Below are 22,172 nucleotides of genomic sequence, written 5' to 3'. Positions count from 1 at the left end.
TTCTGTAATCTTTAGGCCCAAAACATCTCCAGAAGATTTTCCTCTGGTGCTGCAATGATGATTAAAACTTTTTTTTTGGTGAAATTTAAAATCAAACATTGATTACGTTTGGGACAACAACAAAAAAAAAAGTTGTGTTTTTGCAGTTCGAATAAGTTGGACCTCATACCGTCTTGAATCTCCAAAGTTAAACCTGAACCGTGATGACAGGGTGACAGGGCGATATTAACCCAAGTATGTCTCTGAAGTTGGGAGTCTAACCTGAAAATACCCTCCAGCTCTGTTCCTGGTAGGAAAACCAGGTCAGGCATCACCCGTGCCACCGTTATCACGCCATCTCGTACCGTGTTTCTCCCAAACTATAATTTCCTTGTCTCAGGATCTGTTCCCGTGTTTGTGCACCAGCTCCAATTACGTCTTGTCTCATTCTGCCAGCATACATCTCAGCGGAGAGAACGTTTCAAAGTGTACTGCATCAGAAAGAAATCGACATACCAAACAACATCCTGTCACACACACACACACACACGCACACACACACACACACACACAGAGCTGTCACTGGTTAACAGTATTTATAGGCAGAGCTCTGTAGTGGCAAGTATCTACAGTATAAAATGTTTGAATACTAAAATCTTTCCATCTATCAAGCGTGTCAGTGTTTGTGCTCTGCCTCTGTGCGGGAGGGAAGCTGCTGTGGAAAGCTCATCTGATATAAATATACACAGATCAACTGCAAATATTTGACAGTCAACCCTGGAAGTATTCAGCACAGCACACTCAACTCTTTACAGTTGTTGCAGTGAATTTATTCAGCGAGGAACAACGGTAACTTATTGCTTCGTGCCGAGCTATGGCATCGTACAACACATGGATTGCAACGAATGCTATACATCTTTAGTGTTTTTTATAAACGTACATATACTTTGCTGTCTTGTGCGGTGTACATTAATATCAATTATATAGCATAGCTTATATCATTAGAGAGTATTATATAGATCTAAAACATGATCGTTACTCTTAAATTTAAAAACACAACATTGTAGCGCTACAACTTTTTTTTTTTTGGGGCAGTTTTTTTTTTTTTTTCATTTTTTAAAATAATAGTTAAAGCCAGATCGATAGGGTTGGGTTGAGCTCCTTTGGATCAATGTCTGTAGCGATAACAGGAATTTGATACCAGCGTTGTTGTTGTTTACATTCTAAATTTAAAAAAAAAAAAAAAAAGCCACTTCAGTTGTTTAAAAAAAAATAAAAAATCCCAAGGTCTCAAATTCCAGGCGTGCTGCTAACATTAGCAGCCTGCTGCGAGCAATGCTCAAGCTATCAAGTGCTGTGGATATTTTTGTTTGAGCTGCGGTTTCTGGGTATTAAGACGTGTCATCACGGCCAACTCCGCATCACACGGTAACACGCTGTTGCCGTGACTTCTACCCTTTCACCAAGGTGAGCTGACGGGTGGCGAACATCGACAAAAGTTGTTTGTAAGGTGAACTGGTTCTCCGTAGTGCCGCTGTAATTTCAGCTTGTTCAGAGTTCCATACCCAACCCTCCTGATACTGGATTTTTGAGGTGGATACCAATAACCCCAAGTATAAAATTCTGATATTTGTTCAATATTGAACTTACATACGCAAAACCAGTAAAGATTTACTGTAAAATTTATGTACCGAACAGCGTTTTTATCTCGTCATTGTAGATCTAACTTATAAATCATCTTGTTTGACAGTCTTACATAACAAATCATACATGAACTGCTCATACATTATACATACATGTATACACACATGCTGCTGGCACATCTGTGACCTCGTGCGTGCGTGTGTGTGTGTGTGTGTGTGTGTCGCTGTAATTTTAACATTGATATTCATCATACATTGTCTTGTGCTGAACAGGTGAATGGACAGAACATTTAAAAACGATATACGGAAATATTATAATGAGAGATAGTGACAAGACCAAACTCCATTACTCCTACACAACAACAACAAAAATTAATAATAATAATAATAATAATAATAAGTTTTGTGGTCTCTAAATTAAAGTGGCCACCTTTGGGGCTGCTGTGTCGCTTGGCGAGACAAAATAAACACACCAAGTAAATTAAATATGTGAAACTGTTTTTGCCCAGGAATGGTTTTTCTACTGGGATTGAGTGAAGGCCAACAGTGACTATGAGGTTCCAGAGGCAGATTACAGAGTTAATAATGTTCCCACAGTGTTGAAAGGTGTTCACTATTTTTCTGCAGTCCGTTGAAGAGTTGCAAAGGCAGTCGTCTATCTAGGCGTAGTAACACGGCGACACCAGCAAGTCTGTGAGCACCAGCAGCTGGTCGTCGGTAAAACGCTGCCGGTGCTCCTGCCAGTTATCGTGGTGAGTACGACGGAACTCCGACAAAGTTCTCTTCACCGTCATCTTGGGGCAAAACACACAGATGTTAAAAAGCTAACACTACTGCCTCATGTTTAAAGCTACTGTATGTCAACAAGACAGCGCCGGTTCATGCACGCGGGGCCCTGAATGCATCGCACACATTTTTCATAGCTGGCTTAAGATAAGAGGTCCAAAAATAAAGCAATTTCGCATTTACACAATTGAACAAAGAGAGGCATTAATCACTGGCAAAAAAAACTTAAGATGATTTAAAAAGGCACAACCCTCAGGCTAAATCCTCCCCAAAAAAATTTTTTTAAAAAATGAATGTTTGAACAAATTATGAGAGCTAAAAAGTGTCAATATTAAAACTCCCTTCCAACTCTTATCTCCTCTACACCTCTTCTTCTTTCTCAGTATTTCTCCGAGTCCTGCATACGTTCAGACTACCCTTCATCATATTTAACATTTTTCAATCTGCTGACCTCAATTCAATATCCCTCGTCGGGTCACCGAATTATTGCGAGAGATAAACAGCATATCAGCTTTCTGAATGAAGCGACAAAAAAATCGAAATAGGATTGAAAATATACTTCCGCACAATAAAAATCCTGTTTGTAGGCGAAATAAGGACGCCTCTATTAACAATAGAGAACATTCACACTTCTCTTGCTTCATTTGTTTTAAAGAGGCAAAACATTAGCTGATAACATCCCTTGATAACGGCCGATGTCTGTTCTCTCAAATTGAGCAACACTTAAGTTTAATAGTGGAACTAATAGCTCCGGTTTTGAGTGGCCAAACAACCCGACTTGAAATGAACGCAGTGGAGCAGCTGACTATCTTTGTAGCAGCGCTGTCTTGTTGACATGGATTAAAAAACTAATGGGGTTATTATGATCTACTGATGTTAAAACACCACAATTGATGATTTCAATACACAGAGTGGAAATGATTTAAAAACGTGTTCCGGAGCGAGGAGTCAGTACGGTTCAACGAGGACGCGAGAACAGAGAATTCAAACTCATGATAACTATGAATTCAAATGACTTGACTGCATTTATTTAACGTGTCCGGATAAAATTAGCATATTAAGTTTTAAATGGAAATATCTCCGGCTAACACCGACCGAGACACTCTTCTCTCTATTCTGCACAAATGAGCAACTTCAGTCGGTATTTTACAGGATTTTCAAAACGAGTACGACTCGTTTTATAAATCGACAGGCAAATATATACTTTTTCAACTCTGTTCCCTTTTATTTCCTTCCTCATTTTACAAGTTCAAATAAAATGATTATAATAGATTTCGAGTGAAAATGTGGGAGGCGTCTCAGTTGAGACTTCAATAAATATTCTTCCTCCGTTCTGCACAAATCTGTCACTTATACCAGTATTTTATGTAGGATTTGCGCTATGCATATTCACTCCAGTAGCTTTTTTTAATGGACTTGGTTACTAATCTACTTGCAAATATATATTTTAACTGTATTCCATTGTATTTTCTTTCTCATCTTTCACTTTGCGACAGGAGAGGCACTAAATTATCGTCGTGACTGGCTCCACATCGCACTAATGTATTATTCAAACTCTGCACGAGGGATTACATTGTATGTCCTCTTCATGCATGAAGTAAGGCCAAAGACACAATTTTCTCCTCAATTGGACAATGAAATTGTATTCTTTTAGCTCATACTGTGTTGCGTTGGAGATTTGTATATGAGCGGTTGAACTGTATGTGTGTGCGTGTGTGTGTGTGTGTGTGTGTGTACCTCTATAGGCTGTGGGTCGTTGAGATGGTCACTCAGGTCCATCAGAATTTGAGGCATCCAGTCTGGAACATCATAGGGGCTCGACAGGATGCACGCACTGAGGCCAAGCACTCCAGCATGGCGTCGCACTAAATCTGTACACACACACACACACACGCATATAAGTAAGCATACGTGCGCACACACACATACACACACACACACACACACACACACACACACACACACACACACACACACAAAATAGGCCTTAGAATTTCAAGGTTCGCAATTCCCCTCGGATAAGAAAGGGTAATAGGGCAAGTATTACTGTGATTGCCTCACTTGGTGATTGTGGGGTGCACATAAATGTGTGTGTGTGTGTGAGTGTGTGTGTGTGTGTGTGTGCGTGTGTGTGTGTGTGTGTGTGTGTACCTGTAGAGGCCAGCTCGCCTCTGGCCTTGGGGAGGTAAGTCTGACTCAGCGTCTGGAGCTGTGTCTGCAGACAAGAGTCCAGGGGGAAGAACTGGCACTGCAGTAAACCACTGAGGGTGGTGCTTGCCATGTCTCTCACCTACAGGGAGAAGGAGGTGGGGGGTGGTGTTTGGAGGAGGAGGATGGGTGGGGGTAGGTGTGTGTTGGGGGTGGGTATCAATAAGAGAGAGAGAGAGAGAGAGAATTAAGAAAAGAAACCTGTGAAGATCAGATGCGACAAATGAAAGATGCAACGGAGAGCACCAGGCAGTTTTCGGGTGCGAAATGCATGCACAATTTATTAAAAGAGGCGAGTGCGAGGAGAAGCACGCTACACGGAGAGAGGAATGGGGAGAGGAGGAGGACGGGGGGGGGGGGGCTGCTGAGTTCAGCTGAGGTAAAACTCTCTTGCAGAACATCGCTGCCTTCCTGAATCTCTTAACATAAAAAATGAATTAGCACTGAGTTGTTACGTCTAACAATCTGCGACACACCGACAATATAACTTAACATTACTTTGCCAAGTTAAAGCAAGCTAGCTTGCAAATTAAGAAACATTTAGGCCACAATTTTCCAAAGGTTGTCAAATCTGTGTTACCACAGTCAACGCAGGACCAGCCAGACGGAGTGAGGAGGGGCAGGAAAGAGAGAGATGAAGTCTATTTCACGCTGCTGTCAATTTGCAGTCTCTTCAGATCACATTACACATTTATTGTCACGCATCCCTGCTTCGTATTTAGATGACGGTTGAGGGGATGAATCCGGTGCTACGATTGGTTCAAACCTGCTTGAGCTTGTGGGTTAGACGCTGCAGCCCTCTTGCAACCATTTTAGGTGACCGGTATGAATTTTAAGGCTTACAGACTGACGATGAATTTCAGAGATGCAACGAGTCATCGGTAAGTCCATCCCAAAAAAACAAAAACAAAAACAAAAACAAAACAACAACAAAAAGAAGCTGGCAATTATTTTGATCAATTAGTAGTTTCACGCATTGTTCAAACAAAAATATCAAACATTTGCTTCTACCAGACATGAATGTGAACGTGAATGGTTTCTGGACTGTTGGTTGAAAAGATAAAAGTGGGGCAATTTAAACATTTTGAGCTCTGGGCAAAATTTGATGCGCTTTTTTTTTTTTTGCAACACCCCCCCCCCCCCCATTAATTATTTGTTAATAATAAGTAAGTTACAGCCCTAACGATTTGTCTTTTAAGAATTACACTCGGCTCCAAGAGTGCCAGAGAGTCATTAGCATTCATACGCACAGCAGTACAAGAGAAAAACACCTCACAAGTGGAAAATAAATGAAGATCTGAGTGGTGAGGTAGACGTTTCTGAGCAATAACTGCGACTAAAAAAACACTGTTTAGGATTTAGTGAGGAGATTCTACAGGATGGCGAGGTGTCGTTCACAATACCGTGACGTTAATAACTTACAGAGCGACGACGCCATTAACCCTGTGTTTGTTCCCCTTTGTGAATGTACGTGTATATTACCTCGAGGTGTTCATCCAGCAGCAGCTGCATCACCAGCTTCCGGATGCGGAGAACCTCAGAGGGCACACTGAGCAGGGTGAATAGGTTGTAGAAGACCATTATCTGAAGGTAGGTAAGTACCGAGTAGCGTGCATGCCATGACCTTTTGATGGCCATCTAAAGACAGAGAGGTAAAAAGGTTGGACGCTTTGAAACCGTCTGCCTGTTAGCACAAAAACAGGAACCGCTCGTCTGGTTTTTCTGCAAATGTAATGAATTCATTCAAAACCTAAAAATGTTGAAAAAAAAAAGAAAAAAGCAGTTCAGTCACTCAGAGTACTTCTGTCTTTTGTGCATATCAAACCAATCAGATCACAAGAGCAACGAAACTTGAAAGCTGACCACAGTTTTGCTCTGCTTGTTATTCCCGTCAAAGAAGTCATGCATTCAGTGCAGTTTGTCTGTTTCCTGTCAGCAGGATTACACAAAAGCTGCAAGGCTGATTGTCACCAAACTTGGTGGAGGGATGCAGTAGGAACCACAGAAGCCTATTAAAATTTGGGGTGGATTAGTCATAGCCGGGGCGGCACGGTGGTGCAGTGGTAAGCACCGTCGCCTCACAGCAAGAAGGTTCAGGGTTCAAGCCCCAGCTGGAGCACGGGGTCTTTCTGTGTGGAGTCTGCATGTTCTCCCTGTTCCTGTGTGGGTTCTCTCTGGTTCTCCAGCTTCCTCCCACAGTCCAAAGACATCAAGAGGGGACGAGGCTGATTGATACTCTAAATTGACTGTAGGTGTGGCTGTGAGTGTGAATGGTTGTCTGTCTCTATGTGTTGGCCCTCTGATGGACTGGCGACCCATCCAGGGTGAACCCCGCCTCTCACCTGAAGGCTGCTGGGATAGGCTCCACCCCACCCCACCCTGTAACCCTTAACAGGATAAACGGTAGAAAATGGATGGATGGAATTCAACTGGATCCATTTACAACTTGAACGTTGTCTTCAGGTGACGTACCGCCACACATATACTCCAGCACCACCAGAGAATTAGTCTTTGCGCCACAGTACACACATTAGTCTGCTAGTCTAGTCTGCTCTTCCATGCAAAAATCCAAATATTATCAGGTTTCACCACCCTTCTGCGGTGCGGAACAGCCACAGGGGTGCAAGGGTTCGCTCATCACTGCTGGTACTTTTAATTTGGGTCAAAGAATGAAAGCGCCAGAGGCTGCACGTTCTCCTTGGAGGAGGTACGTTCTCTCTCTCTCTCTCTCTCTGAGTGCTTTCTAGTCTTTATGCTAGGCTACATCAACCATCTCCTGGCTGGAGCTCATTTTTAGCGTGCAGTTATAAATCCTCACTCAGAAAGTGAGTGTTTCCTAAACGGTCCAACTCTCCCTTAAAATAACTTCAGAGCGCACCATAACTTGTATTTCCAGTCTATAAAAAACATCATTAATCTGGACTTCCAACCCAAATGCTTTTCCAGCCGCATCAACGATAAAATTGTAGATAAGATAGTTAGTGGGGGAGTACAGTTATGGTGTAAAAGCAAGAATTATGGCTTCTGGAGAGAGTGAATATGTGAAAGTTTCTCAGTAGAGGTGCCAGTCACATATAAAACAGTTTTAAAAGTATGCACATTTTTAAAAAAGCACAGCTTTTTTTCCTGGTCAAACAACACTCTGGGCAGCATTACGTTCTGGGAGCAGGCAGGTGCAGCAGTGTGTGTGTATGTGCGTGTGTGTACCTCTTCCAGCGCTGCCAGAACTAGTGGAATGTGTTCAGGATACAGCAGGCCCTGGGACATAAGAGAGAGACACGTGCGTGCATCCTGCTTCATCTCATCATAGCTCTCATCAATCTCCACCGGGGCAATCTGCAGGGAGAGAGAAACCGAGAGAGAGATGGAGAGAGGTAGGAAGACACAGAGCCACGCACCATTTTGAGTAAATGAAGAGAGAAATTGAGTTTAATGGGCAAGTAAGATTGAGTGGGTAATAATACTGCACAGGGACCTGTGCATGTGTGTGTGTGTGTGTGTGTTTACCTTGAAGAGTAGAGGCAGGAGCTGTAGTTGCTGCTGAACAGGAGTGGTGAATGTTCGCCCTGCGCTGGCCATCAACCATTTCAACACTAAGAATAGTACGCAAACACACAAGAGTGTTTAGGTGCTACTAATAAATAACAACAGACTTGGCACTGTGACCTTACAGCACTGCTCGGGAAATAAAACACAATCTATCCTGATTAAGGATCTAATGATTTGGATAATTTCATGGCTAGATATTTATCTGGATAATGGAGATTGGAGCGATGACAGCAATGGAAAAGAGCAACAATGCGTAAATGTTAAGACAGGATATTAGATCTAGATCTAGTCTTCTGCAGGTCAGTCGGGCGCATCGTCAAGGTCGGGCCGACTGACCTCAGTGGCAGTCATCAGTGTTGGCTACAAGCATGCTAACAGTGCTGTAATTATTCTGTGCAAATCCACCTCCAAATCCCCCACACTGCTCTAAATCAGGGAGAAAAATAAAGCCAGACAACACTGGGAAAAGTGAATCCAGTGCTGAAGTGCTGAGGGTGGAAAGAGGAAACTCTACTTCTCTGTAACTTTCCAAAAAATATAATAATTACTGTACTGTCTTTAAGGCAACTAGTGAACGTTAGCAGCTAGCTGAGGTTGGCTAACACTCCTGACTGCCAATCATAGAGGGTAATTCCAACTAAACGGCCATTGTGCGTATGAGTTTAAGCTGATGACTTTTTAATGATATTTTTCAAAGGTTACTAAGAAATCAACACTGAATAGTATTTTAGGCAACTAGTTCACGTTAGCAGCTAGCTGATGTTGGCTGAGACTGCATATTGCCATTCATGAAGGCTAAAGCCAACTAATTAGCCAATGGCTAATTGGCAAATGTGCACATAAATGTAAATTTATGTCTTCTTTTTTATATAATGTTTTTGAAATATTACAGGGAAATAAATATTGCACTGCCTTTTAGGCAACCAATTAACAATAACAAGCTAGCTGATGTGTGCTAACGCTACATATACAGCTCATGAAAACTCATTGGAACTTTTTCCTGGCTTAAAAATATTTGTGCATTTCGTTTCTAGACTGTGTTCACAAGACAAATTGCGCACTCTTTTTATATCATAGTTGCCCCGAATTACAGACTGCACCTTAATAAAACAGCTTGCGCTCATTCTTGTCCAAATTCGCCGGGTTAGATAGCGACAGCCAAGAGAGCCAAACTTGAGGCTTGAGCAGAGTAATCCTCAAACCACAGTCAACAGCCATCAGTCAGTGCTTGTCATGAGCTTGATTGATATATTGGTGACCGTCACACTTTTCTGACCTGAACAAATGTAAATATTTAACTCAGAAATATTGACTCGGCCTCTTTTACACGACCTGTGACTTAAACTGAAGGAGAAAAACACCCGCGAATCCCCTTCACCTACACCTCATAACCTTCGACAGCAAATTTAAAAAGGTGAAATAATAAGGGATCCCATCATCAAGAGAACAAGCCACCCTGGTCCGCTCTATTCCTGGCCAACACCGAGCCCATCCACCGCACACTTTGCATGCTTGCATCCACATTCTGACCCGTCTTGAGTAGTTTGACAGCCTGGGTGCGCTCGTCCATCTCCTGGGTGTTTTCATCGTGGACGTGATTGTGGATCTCCGGCTCTGATGTGAGGGGCTTGAGCCGCTCTAGGACCCGAGTGACGAACTCTGCCACGTGGGGGGAGGAGGTTGGCTGGGTGTGGGGCAGGGCCACGTCTATCATGAAGATATAGGTCAGCACACTGGAGAGGGGGAGAGGGAACAAAAGGGGGGGGGGAGAAAGAACAGGAGCGTTTAGAAAGACAGGCTTAGAACTGAACTGCAACAAACAAGTTAATCAGATTAACCTATTTCGACAGGATTATGTAATCCTGAAGCATGACGCCATGCTAATTCAGTACCTGCCAATGCGCTCCCTGACATTCTTATACACCTGGGTGAGTTTGGGCTCCAGGTAAGCCAGAAGCCTGTGCAGCAGTTCAGAAACCCTCCACTGCTGCTGGGCTAGACCACCTTGAAGCACGTACAGCAAACTGACAGAGACAAAGAGGGGGGTGGGGGGGGTGGAAGGATGGGGGATCACGGTGTTACTGCGGCACGTCAGCTCAGCACACATCTGCTCAGGTTACTACTGCAGCCTGAAATCAGATACCTGTGAAATAGCAAAGATGACACATACCCTGCACGTTCATTCACACTCACGTACCTGGCGTCTCTGAATGAGCCTCCCTCTCCGCTGAGTGGGCTCTCCATTAACAGCTCAAACAACCAATGGAGTTTCCTGGGGTCACGACCCTCCTATTAGACAACAATCCATGAATTAATGTAGAGGATAGTTTCCATGTATTGTGAGCTGTGTTCTTCAGATTCTGTACACAAATACAGATAAATATTTTTCAGAGCAAACCATTTTTTCAGTCGAACTGCACGATTAAATGTTTGCATCAAGTCACCTTCACCTGATGAAGATTCTGACAGGATGTTGATAATCTCATAAAACATTTTGGGGTCCAAAAAGAACGTGATGGTGTGCTTCTTTCAATGAATTAAAAAAATAAAATAAAATTAAGCCTAGTTTTTGCGAATTATCAAGATACTTTTTCCATAAAACACATCATTTCTGACCTGTTTTTCTCTGAATTAATTCAAGTAAAACTAACCAGATAACCAGATTTCAACCAGTTAATTATCCGATTAATGATAAAATGTCCTGGGGGGGGTGCAAACAGCGTGCAGACGACTGACTGATAGCTTCTCACCCCAATCTGACAGAGAGCAGGTTGTTTTTAATGAACACTATAGTTCAATTAATTCAAGAAAAACAGGGCAAAAATATTCCTTTCCATGAAAAACTACAACATTAATTAGAAAAAAATGTGGATTGTTTTTTTTTAATGGAGTGCAATGCGTAATATTAAATATATATGTTACAAAATCTGATTTTGCTCTCATGTTTTTTTTTTAAATTCTAATCTTTGCTATGTTTTTTTTTTAAAGGAAAAGAAAGAAATTAATTCACGTTTGTTAACTGAACCGTTAACTATTGTCCTGTATGTGTGTACACACGCGTGTCATCATACACATTATATTGTGGTATTATCATCATTTTCTTAACGTGAGGAACTCACACAGGCAGTAGCGATGCAGGTGCCCCAGTCAGTGTAGGTCTCCACTGTAATGTTGGTTAATGCTGTCTTGATTAAAGGGCACAAGAACTGCCATAACTTATCCACCTGACCCCACACACACGCGCGCACACACACACACACACACACACACGCGCGCGCGTGCGCGAACACAGACACAAATGAAAGTTTTATTAATATTGACTTTTCTTATCAGAAATAGAACAGCGTGTTTGTATCCAGTACCTTGCTGAAACTCCAGAGTTTGCTGCCTCTGATTAGGCCGGCAGTAATCTCACACACGCAGCGCTGGGAGCTTTCATGGGGGTCACTGGCCAACTGCTCTAAGTGAGGCAACAGTGTTGGCAGGAACACGTCACCATAGTTACGAAACAGCCCCTGCCAATCAAACGTTAGCGTGAGCGTTTATCGGATGAGTTTGAAGGAAAGAAAAGGAAAGATACCATCATTCAGGAGTGTATTGTGAGCTCCCTGATAGAGAACAATCTGTCATAGCCATCTGTGACACAAACTCCAGAAGCTCAATACAGCCTTGGATAAAGGTGGTATGCTGTGTCACTTCTTTGTAAGAGGTTTGCAAGATCGATCGAGGCTGAGAGTTTAATTTGCACCTTGAAGAGACAGAAGCGACGAGGGTTGAAGCTGTCTTTTCCTTTCCGATCCTCGAGAGAGAGGAACCCTATCAGCTGGTCAATGAACTCTGGGTCCGAGAAATATTCATAGATGATCTTTTCAGCCTGAGTGACACACACGAACACACACAAATAAGAAATGTAATAATAACAATGCTGAGAGACGTGTGTGTGTGTGTGTGTGTGTCTGTGCGTGCGCGTGCACATGCCTCGCTCATCTCCTCATATGGCAGGTCATCTTTTAGCTTCTCAGAAGATGCATGGATCATCACTTCTCTAAAAAGGAATGGGAGACAAAGAGGATGTGATTTATAGATAACAGCAGAAAGGGGGGAAAAATATGGATAGACACATACTGTCTTCAAATACATAGCAAGGATAAATGAATGATTAAAAAGTCAGTTAGTCAGCAAGCCGTTCACATTCTGAGGCAGCCATCCAGTCAGCCCTCCACCTATACATCAATTCCTCAATCTAGGCCAGACAATAAGTCATTCAGTCAGTTTTATCTAGGCCAGGCCATGAAGGGAAGTCACTTGGCCACCCTGCTAGTTATCCGGCCTCCTGAATCAGTCAGCCAGCAGTTAGCCAGACATACAGTTCACCACAAAGCTACAAAGACGAGCGACAAATCACCCTGGCAGTTAAGTCAATCAGCTATTTAGGCCCCGTCCAAACCAAGCCGTTAATCAGCCTTGTAAAAAAAAAAAAAAGAAAAAAAAAAAAAGAAAGAAAATCTCAATCGTTCTTTACCTTGGCCATGTGTAGTAGCCCCAGTGTGTCTTCTCCACGTACTGCTGCGAGTCCCACTTTTCGTCACTGAGAGGTAGATTGTTGCCGTCGTACTGCAGCCAGCGATTCCCTTCGCGATCACCTGCCCACACACCTTCTGGATCCTCCACACCACCTGGGGAAAAAAAAAAAAGAAGAGAAAATTAATAAATTAATAAATAATACATATGCATGATGTGAGATTTTGTGTTGTGGATTTGAGAGTTGGGGGGGGGGGGGGGGTATTTGTTCATACTCACTTATAGCCGATGGCTTCACGGCTACTTTCTTTCTCGGCCGTTTTAGCTGTTTAAGAATACCCGCCATGGCTGAGATGGCCACCTAAGTGAGAGGACATAAACACAGGAGTGAGGTTTGCCATCTTTGTTATTCCTCTAGGGGAGGATGAGGTTGTTTTTGGGGTGGGGGGGGGGGGAGGGTGCGGGGAGCTCAGGCGAAAGAGTAACCACGGTATACATTTCTAATCCCGTTTAGAGGTCGGAGCCACATATAAACACAGTTGCAACTCTTGTCTGCCAAAACAAAAAAAAAAAAAAAATGCTGTGGGTACAAAACTGCAGTCTTTTTAATGGATTATGCAGTGTTTAGCCTCATTTTCCCATTACTCTTTGTCACTGCTGCAACACTCTGTTCTGTAATATATTGCTTTTAAACAACTAGCTCCCCACGCTTACACTTCTTACACAAGCCTCATGACACTTGTGTATTTTATTGTCCATATTTCTGTCTTCATTGTTGCATTGTCAAAGCGGTGAATTTATTTCGCTCCTTAGACCCGCAGAGACAACCTTTTATTCAACTTGTATATCGACGAATGAACGCAAACATGAACTTGTAGCTTGTGTTCTAAATCAATACCACATAATTCTTAGCAGGTTCTGGCAGTGTGCTCACACAGAGAAGAAGGAAAAACAAAAAAACAAAACAAAACAACAAAAAAAAAAAACCCAGATACAATCTTAAATACAAGCTGTAAAATCTTAAAATCAATCAAGAACCCAGCTGATGCAAGCCAAAACTGATCCTGCTTTATTAGTCGGTAAAAAAACAAGTGTTCTGTACTAAAAGCAAAACAGGCGTAACTGTCCCACGTCCAAGAATTAGGGTCATCTAATTTTGATGACATAAAGTCCTGTCTTTAAGCAGAAAAAAAAGAAAGAAGAAGAAACGATTTTTGTCAGGGATACAGGCCTCAACACCGGCTGAAAGTCTTCGCTACAGAAATCTACTTTTGAATTTGTTTATCAAATTTGAGCAAGAAAATCAACAACTGATTGCTTCAAACCAAATCCAGATTCAAACAAATGAGTTCTCGCACTCAATAGGATTTTTTTTATTCTTATTTTTTTTCAAAACCCTAAATTTACATTCTGGGTGATTTCCAGCAACAAGAGGGACACGATCGATGTCAGGAGCGAGTCGTTCCAAACAGCCGCCAGGCTTTGCTTTTCTGTCCATCAGACTAAAATGAGCACTAAAAAAGTCCTAGGACTAAATCTACGCACAGGAACATTTCATTAATCAACCTCAGTCCTAGTATCACTTAGTAATCACACGAAGACGATCGATTGGTGCGTTAAAACGATCTTGAACCCTAAACGCCCGAGGACGAGCTCAAACCTTGCGTATGCTGATGGAGTCGTGCACGAGGCCCTGCGTGAAGTAGAGGACGGCGTCAGGGGGGAGCGGGTGGTCTTCCCTCAGCTGAAGAGCCAACAGGTCTGTGGCCATGTGCTCAAACTTCCAGGGCCTGAAAACACGAGCAAACACATGCTGTATGACATAAAAATTATAATATAAGAAGCCTGAGTATCAAAATATGAAAAAATATATAAATATAAATAAAAGTATGGCAAATATTATAAAGCAGTGAATAGTTTAATTAACTTTTGTGGTGAGTGTGTGTGTGTGTGTGTGTGTGTGTGTGTGTGTGTGTGTGTGTGTGTGTGTGTGTGTGTGTGTGTTTAAGTTTCCACTGTTTTCTTAATTTACAGGTCAACATCACTGGCTGGAGGCTTCACGAGAAGCAAAGCACTATCAGTACGTTTGCAGCTGCTCCTGCTTGTTATTAATGAATAATGAATATTTGGATACATGAGAGACATTTTAAATATTTCTATTTGCATAACAAGAACATTGAAAGATGAGAGAGAGAACCTACAGCTCTCTGTCTTCGAGGCAATCCAGGAGGTCGTTGACCAGCTTCTCATATTTCCTGAATGAAAGGAAAAATATTTCTGTCAGTCGAATTCAGATACGTATGAATTTATATCGGCAGTAAAAATGGCGCAGAGTAATATATGCTGTGGTGCGGCTCCTGTAAAAGCGCTCAAATTCCACTTCTATCCCTACCTTGCAGCAACCACATTTCTGATTCGCTGACGTTGAAGCCCCTCCTTAAGCTCATCGACAGACGGAGCCTCCGAACAAGGCGCAGGATTTTTGGACCGCGTGATCTGATTGGCTATCTCGACACAGTTTTCAGAAACCTAGAGGTGGAGCGATACAAGTACGTGAAAGACAGACAGAGTGAGGCACAAGAGGTGACTTTTGTTCGGCTTGTTGCTCACAGTAAAACAGATCCCGATGGAGTCGTGCTGCCGATGGATCCTGTCGATGATGTCGTCAAGAAGTTGACCAATGGAATGTTCCTCCAGTGTCATGGAAGGCGAAAGTCCACAGCGGACGAGAGCAGGCCAGACTGTGCCGACATAGTCCCAATCTCGCACACTTCCCAAGAAAACGCTGCTATGCACACCCAGGAGGCAGTACAGGGCACCCTGAGACACAGGCAGGTTTGTGGGTCACAGTCCAGAAACATATGAACCAGAACATAGACAGATCCTCAAGGTCTAAGCATGTAGTTTGTGTGTCTGTGTGTGTGTGTAACCTTGAACTGCTGCTGGGTGCCAGAGGTGTATTGTGGTGAGAGCAGTTGGAGGATTCTGGGAATCAAGTCTCTGTAGGAGAAGCTATACGTTCCCAGCGCAGTCGTCAGCACATTCTGGGCCCTGCTCCGTACCTGCAACAATACATACACACATGCACACACGCACACACACACACTTAAATTAATTTCAATTTCACCGGACATATTTACGTTTCTGTCATCAATAAACTGGGGTGCAGCAGCTGTTCTGATTGTATTTCCTCGTCAAAATACGACTGAATTAATTAACGTGTGTTATGTGGGTTTTACCTGGCTGTAAGTGCTGGTTGACAGCAGCAGCAGATCACACAGAAGCTCCTGATGAACTACTTTATATTCACTGCCTTCAACTACCAGCTTCCTCATCTACGCACACAGAAAAGCAATTTTCAAATATCATAAAAAAAACACACAGAGGATAATAAAACACATAATTTCTCGTGCATGTGATTACAGCTACATCTGTGTCCCTGCAGGAGTTTGTGTGGGTTGTTAATCTAACCTCGTGCTGCAGCAGAACGCGGTCAATGAGCAGCGCTCTAATGTGCTGCTTTTTCCCGTGAAGCTGCGGAAGGAAAAGGCGACATTCCTAAATCAAGCGACAAACTGACAACAATCAGCGGCCTGGTCCACTTTTCCAACCCACCCTGTTTTCCATGGACTTCTTGACAAGCGTGAAACTCTTCCAGCGTGAGTCAAACTCCTTCTTGTGAGTGCCTCGGAAAAACATGAGGTCACTGATGATCTGCAGTCAGACACACATAAAAGAGCTTTGTCAGACTTGTGCTGCGGGATAGATTTAGGAATCACTCAGAGAATGCAAATATCCACCGTAGCGAACTTTTGGCCCCTGGCACTTTTGTGGTCGGCGCCTGATTAAGCTAAAAACAGTGATGAGCGGACCCTCGCAGCCCTGCGCAAGTTGCACTGTGAGACTATGGATGGAGGTGAAACCTGATTGTATTTGTATATGAAGGAGCAGACTAGTGCATGTACTGGGAAGCAAATATCACCTCCCACATCTACGAGTTGGCGCTTTAGAGGACGCACACCACTGTACAAACACAGAAACCCATCGTCACCCAAATGTAAGATGGATTCTGTCCGTGGTTTTAAAATGAAAGAAAAAAAACACGTCTTTCCCTGTTGCCACTTGGTTGAGTTATGAGTAATCTGCCTGAAGCGTCTCCCTCGGCTCGTACTACACCCCTCCACCAGGTTTGTTGGAAATTGGCCTCACAGTTTTCGTGTAAAACTGCTGACAGACAAACGGCAAGGAAAACATGACCTCCTTGGCAGAGGTGATAGTAAGACTTCATACGGGAATAACTGAAAAGAATCTAGCAGATGAGGGCCAGGCACCTTAATGATGACGAACAGTGACTTTGTGTCATCCTCCGTGTGCTCCAGGATGTGATCTGATTGGAAAGAGGAAGATAAATTGTTCATTACCATCACATCCTCAACAGAGGGAGCGGTTAAGAGTTAAAATCGTCACTCACGTAGCAGCAGCCTCATAGTTTGGCAGATGGACTCTCTGTAGTTCTCCCGTGAATCATCTGGAGGGGAGGAGACACAAAGCCATCCCGTATGGACACAGAATGCAGGATGAGCGTACTCTCTGAGAACAGGTTTGTACGGGGCTGCTTGCTTGTGTTTTCTTACCGTACTCAACACCGATATGCAGCTTGATCTCCCCCAGATTCACCATGGAGGGCACGCTATAGTGGAAGCAAAATGTACGATACAAAACGTGAAAAGCCTGCTTAAAATGTGTGCTTTTATGGCTGTGTGTGTGTGTGTGTGTGTGTGTGTGTGTGTGTGTGTGTGTGTGTGTGTGTGTGTGTGTGTGTGTGTGTGTGTGTGTGTGTGTGTGTGTGTGTGTGGCACCAGGACTCACAGGTCAGATACGTGTGGTCCATCCAGAGGGGGCAGCATGCTTCCAGCCCCAAGAAGGCAGTGCTGCACGATAGCAAGACTCTGCAATAGCTCCTCCCTGTGAATCGGAGCATACATTACAGTCCTTTTATAGCTCTGAGTGTGTGTGTGTGTGTGTGTGTGTGTGTGTGTGTGCGTGTGTATGTGTGTGCGTGCATGTGTGTGTTATGAATTCACTTGGCAGCTCTATAAAGGCGTTCCAGTACTCTGAAGTGGCTAATTCAACTTTTCCCCCTATGGGTACTTGATGAGGCATCTTCAAAAGCGTTAACACAGATAATAAAAACAGATGTTAAATTTTAGGTTTAATTTTTGGACCCAGACAAATTTCATTTATCAGCGATGAAAGGCTATGATTTTTGTGTTTGTTTGTGTGTACACCTGATTACTTCCAAAAATGGAGAACTGAGAAAAACGCTAGCACACCTGCTCATCGGCTGATCTCCTGAGACATGGCCCTTGATTCGTTCCAGCTCCGGGTGCAGGAGGTGGGACAGCAGCTGGAAAACAAAGTTCTCCTCCTCTTGATTTGGAACGTGCCAACACACACCCAACGCTGCCACATCTCCGGCTCTGCCCCAGTCCTGGGGAGAGAGGGAGAGAAGGATGTGTTGTCATAACATAATCGGCATGTAGAGATAGAAAACAAGATGTTCCGGTGGAAGAAAGCCAGGATAAATAATCTGCGTGATACCAGACCTTGTTCATCTACTTGTGCTGAAAATTTTGGCCCCAAGTGGACAATGGAGGAAAAATATTCACGCGACACGTATTTTGCCTTGCTAGTACTCTCAAATAGGTGTCTTGAACTCAAGAAGATGTTTTCCCTCCCGCATCACTTCTTTGTGACAGAGAGAATGCCAAATTTAGCTTGAAGCTAACTTTGATGGCTAACCTTCGCTACTAAGAATGCCCAAAAACATCCGTTTAAAAACTCCCAAGCAAGGTTTGGTATAGTCTGCATCCTCTTTACACACACATATTTTTTTTTTAAATTGTTTAATTTTTTTTTGCTGTAGCTGTTGTTGTTGCAGCCTCAATCTTAATATACCGGCCGGCTCCGTCTGCACGCTGAAGAAATGCAGGGCTAAAAAAAAAATTTAATTGTACAATTGAATACGGCATCTTTTTTGTGAGTTCTTCAAAGGTGAAACGCACTTTAAACAACCAATTGAATCTCAGTCTCTCGGCAGATTCATTTATCAGGCAAAACAACTCTAAGACTCAATCAATGACCGTGAACTGCAAGTATGAAACAATTCAGGGCAGCAGCAGCGGAGTAAAACCACCCAGAGACACACTTCCACTGAAAGACGTAGCAAAATATAAGTAAGGATTTTACACACACAAAAAAAAAAAAAAACTACTCCAGAAAAGCTTTTCTCTGAGAAATACTGCAGGGCAATCAGGAGGTCACTTTGTCCTCTATGGCAATGCAGTAAAAACACAACAGAAGACAAATAATTTCACTTGTATTGAGCAACACTGAAGTTAGCTTGTACAGCTAATAAAAAGAGGAGTACACCACATTCGTTTCTATGAAGCTCAAACCATAAGAAAACACCTGACTCTATGACTCTGGAATCAATGTGTTACTTTAATTAAAAGTGGAAAAAAAAAACAAAAAAACAGCCACGGCTTGAATGGAATGATGAAATGAATTCTAAATTATTTGTACTGTATAATTTAGAAGCATATGGGTGTTTAACAGATCAATGGTTTCCAACGTTTTAGCACATGAGCCATTAAAATAAACAAGGAAAAGTAGTGAGGAGTTAATTTGAAGTATTTTCCCTCTCCAGGTAGCGTCTGTAAGGATTCTTAAGAATCTGAAGAGGTGAAGTATTCAATATTTCTCAATTAAAAAGTTAGAGAAAAGTCAGAAAAAATAAAAGTACTTTTAATGCACGTAATTTTTTTTCCTTCTTTTCATCCTTTTGTGACCCCTTCTGATTTATTCAATAGCCATGTCTTTTCTCTTATTATTTTTGAATAAAGTAGTAGTATTACCCAGCATGTGGTGCATGCATTCAATTATCATTTGATAAATGCTTTATAATTGGCTTTCTGAAAGCATAAATTACATCGCAAACATGAAATATTCAGTTTCATTGAACGAGGAGTGGTTAACTCACAAGCACTGGGATGGTTTTTACTTCAACTGGTTGCTTCCAAGAAGTCTCTGTTTCACTGGTTCATTTTCTAGCGGAAAGCCATTCCTTTTTTTAATGCCTTTGAAGAAAATGTGCAAGTCACATCCGCGCACACTTGAAAAATAAGACCCGACGCTGATGTCCAGAGTAGAGCTGTGGTCTGATACCAAATCAGCATTGATCCAGGGACACTACAATGAGCCGATATGCGGATTTTCCTCTTTTAATCCTACATGGAACGCATGGATTTGTGAGAACAAATCCAATTTTCAAATTTCTATCTTAAATCCCTTCCCAGGTTTTACTTTTCGAATGACGGCGTGAACCTCGATTCCGTCAAAATTGTCTCGACGCTGGCATTTGTAGAGCAATATGATGAGGTCAGCGAGCACCACTTTAGTGAAATATGCAGTTTGAATAGAGGGAATAATTCTAACTTTGTATGATGGAGGAGGGTAGTTTGGGCCATAAAGCACTGCAGCAGTGTGTGTGTGTGTGTGTGTGTGTTTTTACCCGTATGGGGAGGTCAGTATCAAAGCCCCCAGAGGTGCTGCGGTACTCGGTAGGATACATCAAAGACAGCGACCGGAGTGTGTGCTCTAGCAGACTGCAGGCGAGTGTGTATGCCCGTTTACACCTCAGACGCACGCACACACTCAAAATCCGCTCCAGGTCCCCTTGGTATTTTAACAGCTGTTCACCATCCACACGGGTAACCTAAAAACACCCCCCACACACACACGCACACACACACACACACACACACACACACACACACACACACACACACACACACACACACACACACACACACAGACAATTCAGAGGAGAGCTGTGTATTAAATATTGAGGTTCTCCAGTAAATCACAGCATCTGGCTCACTCCCATTCGCATTAAGCTCCCAGGAGTAATAAAACAAAACAGAAAGGGTATCAATATGTTCTGGCTAACAACAAAGCACGCTGATATTTATGACCGTGCTGTGTCCACACTGCAAAAAAAAAAATCCCATTTGGTCACTTTTTTTTTCTTCATATCACAATCACAAACATATTTTCATGTGAAAACAGCAGCCTCTCCTCCCCCCCCCCCGCCTCTTTTTTTTCATGCTTTTTGAGCGTTTCCATTGATGTTTCAGTGGAAAGGGTCGAGAAAAGGGCGTCATCTTGGATAGCCACTTCTGTGTAATTCACGGCTGTGTCGACAGAAAATGATAGCACATCGTAGAACAGGTTCCATGTGAACAGGCAGATGTCCGGGGGACGTGAGGCTGCAGGTGGACTCGCTGCTGATCTGTAATGGCGATAAGAGAACCTGGAGCCAGGGTTCATACACGTTTTGTTTCGTTTTTTTCTTTTTTTTAAACCTATAAATTCCGTGACTTTTCCACATATGTGAGGATCATTTTCATTACCGTGCATTCTATGAAAGGTCTGTTTACGTAGGGAAAAATGAGCAGAAATCTATGGCAAAATGTACCAACATAAAGACAAGCGTGAACGTGTTTGTTGTCATTTTTTGCTCGGTAACCTTAATTGAACCACTTATAATCCAAAATGCAAATTTCCATGACTTTTTTTCAGAATTTTCTAGCTTTATTCATTTTCTCAAAACAAGTTTTTCAGGCCTGGATATCGCTATCTTCATATTTCACATCTTTTCCAAATATTTCCTGATAGTATGGAACCCGCGGAGCAAATCTTTGTGCCTTTATTGTACAGCTGAAGAGAAAAGATTGAGATCACAACCTCTCATAGACTAACGTCCAACAGCGCTGCTACACCGGCATCCGTCCCCATCGGTAGCCGCTGCTGTTGCTTTTTTTTAAACGAACCGTCCTCACACCTAAACCACACCTGCACCTCCTAAAAGGACTGGGACCCAAAATAAACTGGAGCCCGATGAGCAAGTTCATAATTGCATTTAAAACGAATCTGCGATCAAAAATGTCTCAATGCCATCCTCGCCGTTGTTTTCACATAAAGATGCAATGCCCGACTCATCTCTTCTTCATCTAAACACTGGACGGTGTTTTGGATGCGCAAAGAAGAAATTGGGGACTCAGACAGAAATGTATTTTACCTTCAATCTGACATTGTTTTGATTGCAGTGTCACTAGTTTTGCTCTCAAATAATTGCTTATTTCAAACCTATTCTGTTCGCGCTATAAAGATACAAAATCAACCTGATAAATCTGTCTGGTACTAACCGACTTTCAGATGAAAATATTAATCTTTACTTTGCGGATGAGAGGCAGTTCTCTCCTATTGTGAAAATGAAGAGAGATGTTGTCGTCTTTGGTTCCCCCAGTGTTCCACCAGTGCTCCTGAGCTGAGGTGAGCACAGCACTGAACCCTGCCCACCTGGACTGTTACTCTCTCTTATATCAGATAAGATAATCCTTCATTCGTCCCTCGGTGGGGAAA

The 22,172-nt window shown here is 42.7% G+C and overlaps 1 protein-coding gene across 1 annotated transcript in view; it reads right to left on the bottom strand.

Annotated features, from left to right (window-relative positions):
* Positions 1-553: 553 nt before the first annotated feature.
* Positions 554-22,172, bottom strand: part of LOC147239816 (proteasome activator complex subunit 4B-like) — a 34,648-nt gene continuing 13,029 nt past the window's right edge. The window contains exons 19-47 of the mRNA XM_086196126.1: positions 20,260-20,463; positions 18,020-18,177; positions 17,556-17,651; positions 17,321-17,376; positions 17,158-17,214; positions 17,018-17,073; positions 16,302-16,400; positions 16,158-16,220; positions 15,926-16,021; positions 15,617-15,748; positions 15,297-15,506; positions 15,079-15,215; positions 14,888-14,941; positions 14,347-14,476; positions 12,966-13,047; positions 12,688-12,841; positions 12,144-12,210; positions 11,914-12,039; positions 11,528-11,680; positions 11,285-11,389; positions 10,363-10,454; positions 10,058-10,189; positions 9,696-9,898; positions 8,124-8,209; positions 7,824-7,952; positions 6,099-6,254; positions 4,560-4,698; positions 4,146-4,279; positions 554-2,416 (exon numbers count right to left, since the gene is read on the bottom strand). Of these exons, the coding sequence (XP_086052252.1) occupies positions 2,282-2,416; positions 4,146-4,279; positions 4,560-4,698; positions 6,099-6,254; positions 7,824-7,952; positions 8,124-8,209; positions 9,696-9,898; positions 10,058-10,189; positions 10,363-10,454; positions 11,285-11,389; positions 11,528-11,680; positions 11,914-12,039; positions 12,144-12,210; positions 12,688-12,841; positions 12,966-13,047; positions 14,347-14,476; positions 14,888-14,941; positions 15,079-15,215; positions 15,297-15,506; positions 15,617-15,748; positions 15,926-16,021; positions 16,158-16,220; positions 16,302-16,400; positions 17,018-17,073; positions 17,158-17,214; positions 17,321-17,376; positions 17,556-17,651; positions 18,020-18,177; positions 20,260-20,463 (3,441 nt within the window). The 3' untranslated portion in view covers positions 554-2,281. The remainder of the gene's footprint in view (positions 2,417-4,145; positions 4,280-4,559; positions 4,699-6,098; positions 6,255-7,823; positions 7,953-8,123; positions 8,210-9,695; positions 9,899-10,057; positions 10,190-10,362; positions 10,455-11,284; positions 11,390-11,527; positions 11,681-11,913; positions 12,040-12,143; positions 12,211-12,687; positions 12,842-12,965; positions 13,048-14,346; positions 14,477-14,887; positions 14,942-15,078; positions 15,216-15,296; positions 15,507-15,616; positions 15,749-15,925; positions 16,022-16,157; positions 16,221-16,301; positions 16,401-17,017; positions 17,074-17,157; positions 17,215-17,320; positions 17,377-17,555; positions 17,652-18,019; positions 18,178-20,259; positions 20,464-22,172) is intronic.

This window comes from Aulostomus chinensis, chromosome 23, assembly GCF_037954235.1.
Source record: "Aulostomus chinensis isolate RoL2024-O1b breed Wild chromosome 23, RoL_Achi_v1.0, whole genome shotgun sequence".
Classification (NCBI taxonomy): domain Eukaryota; kingdom Metazoa; phylum Chordata; class Actinopteri; order Syngnathiformes; family Aulostomidae; genus Aulostomus; species Aulostomus chinensis.
The sequence above is the reverse complement of the archived record's forward strand: the minus strand, read 5'-3'. Positions and strand labels throughout refer to the sequence as shown.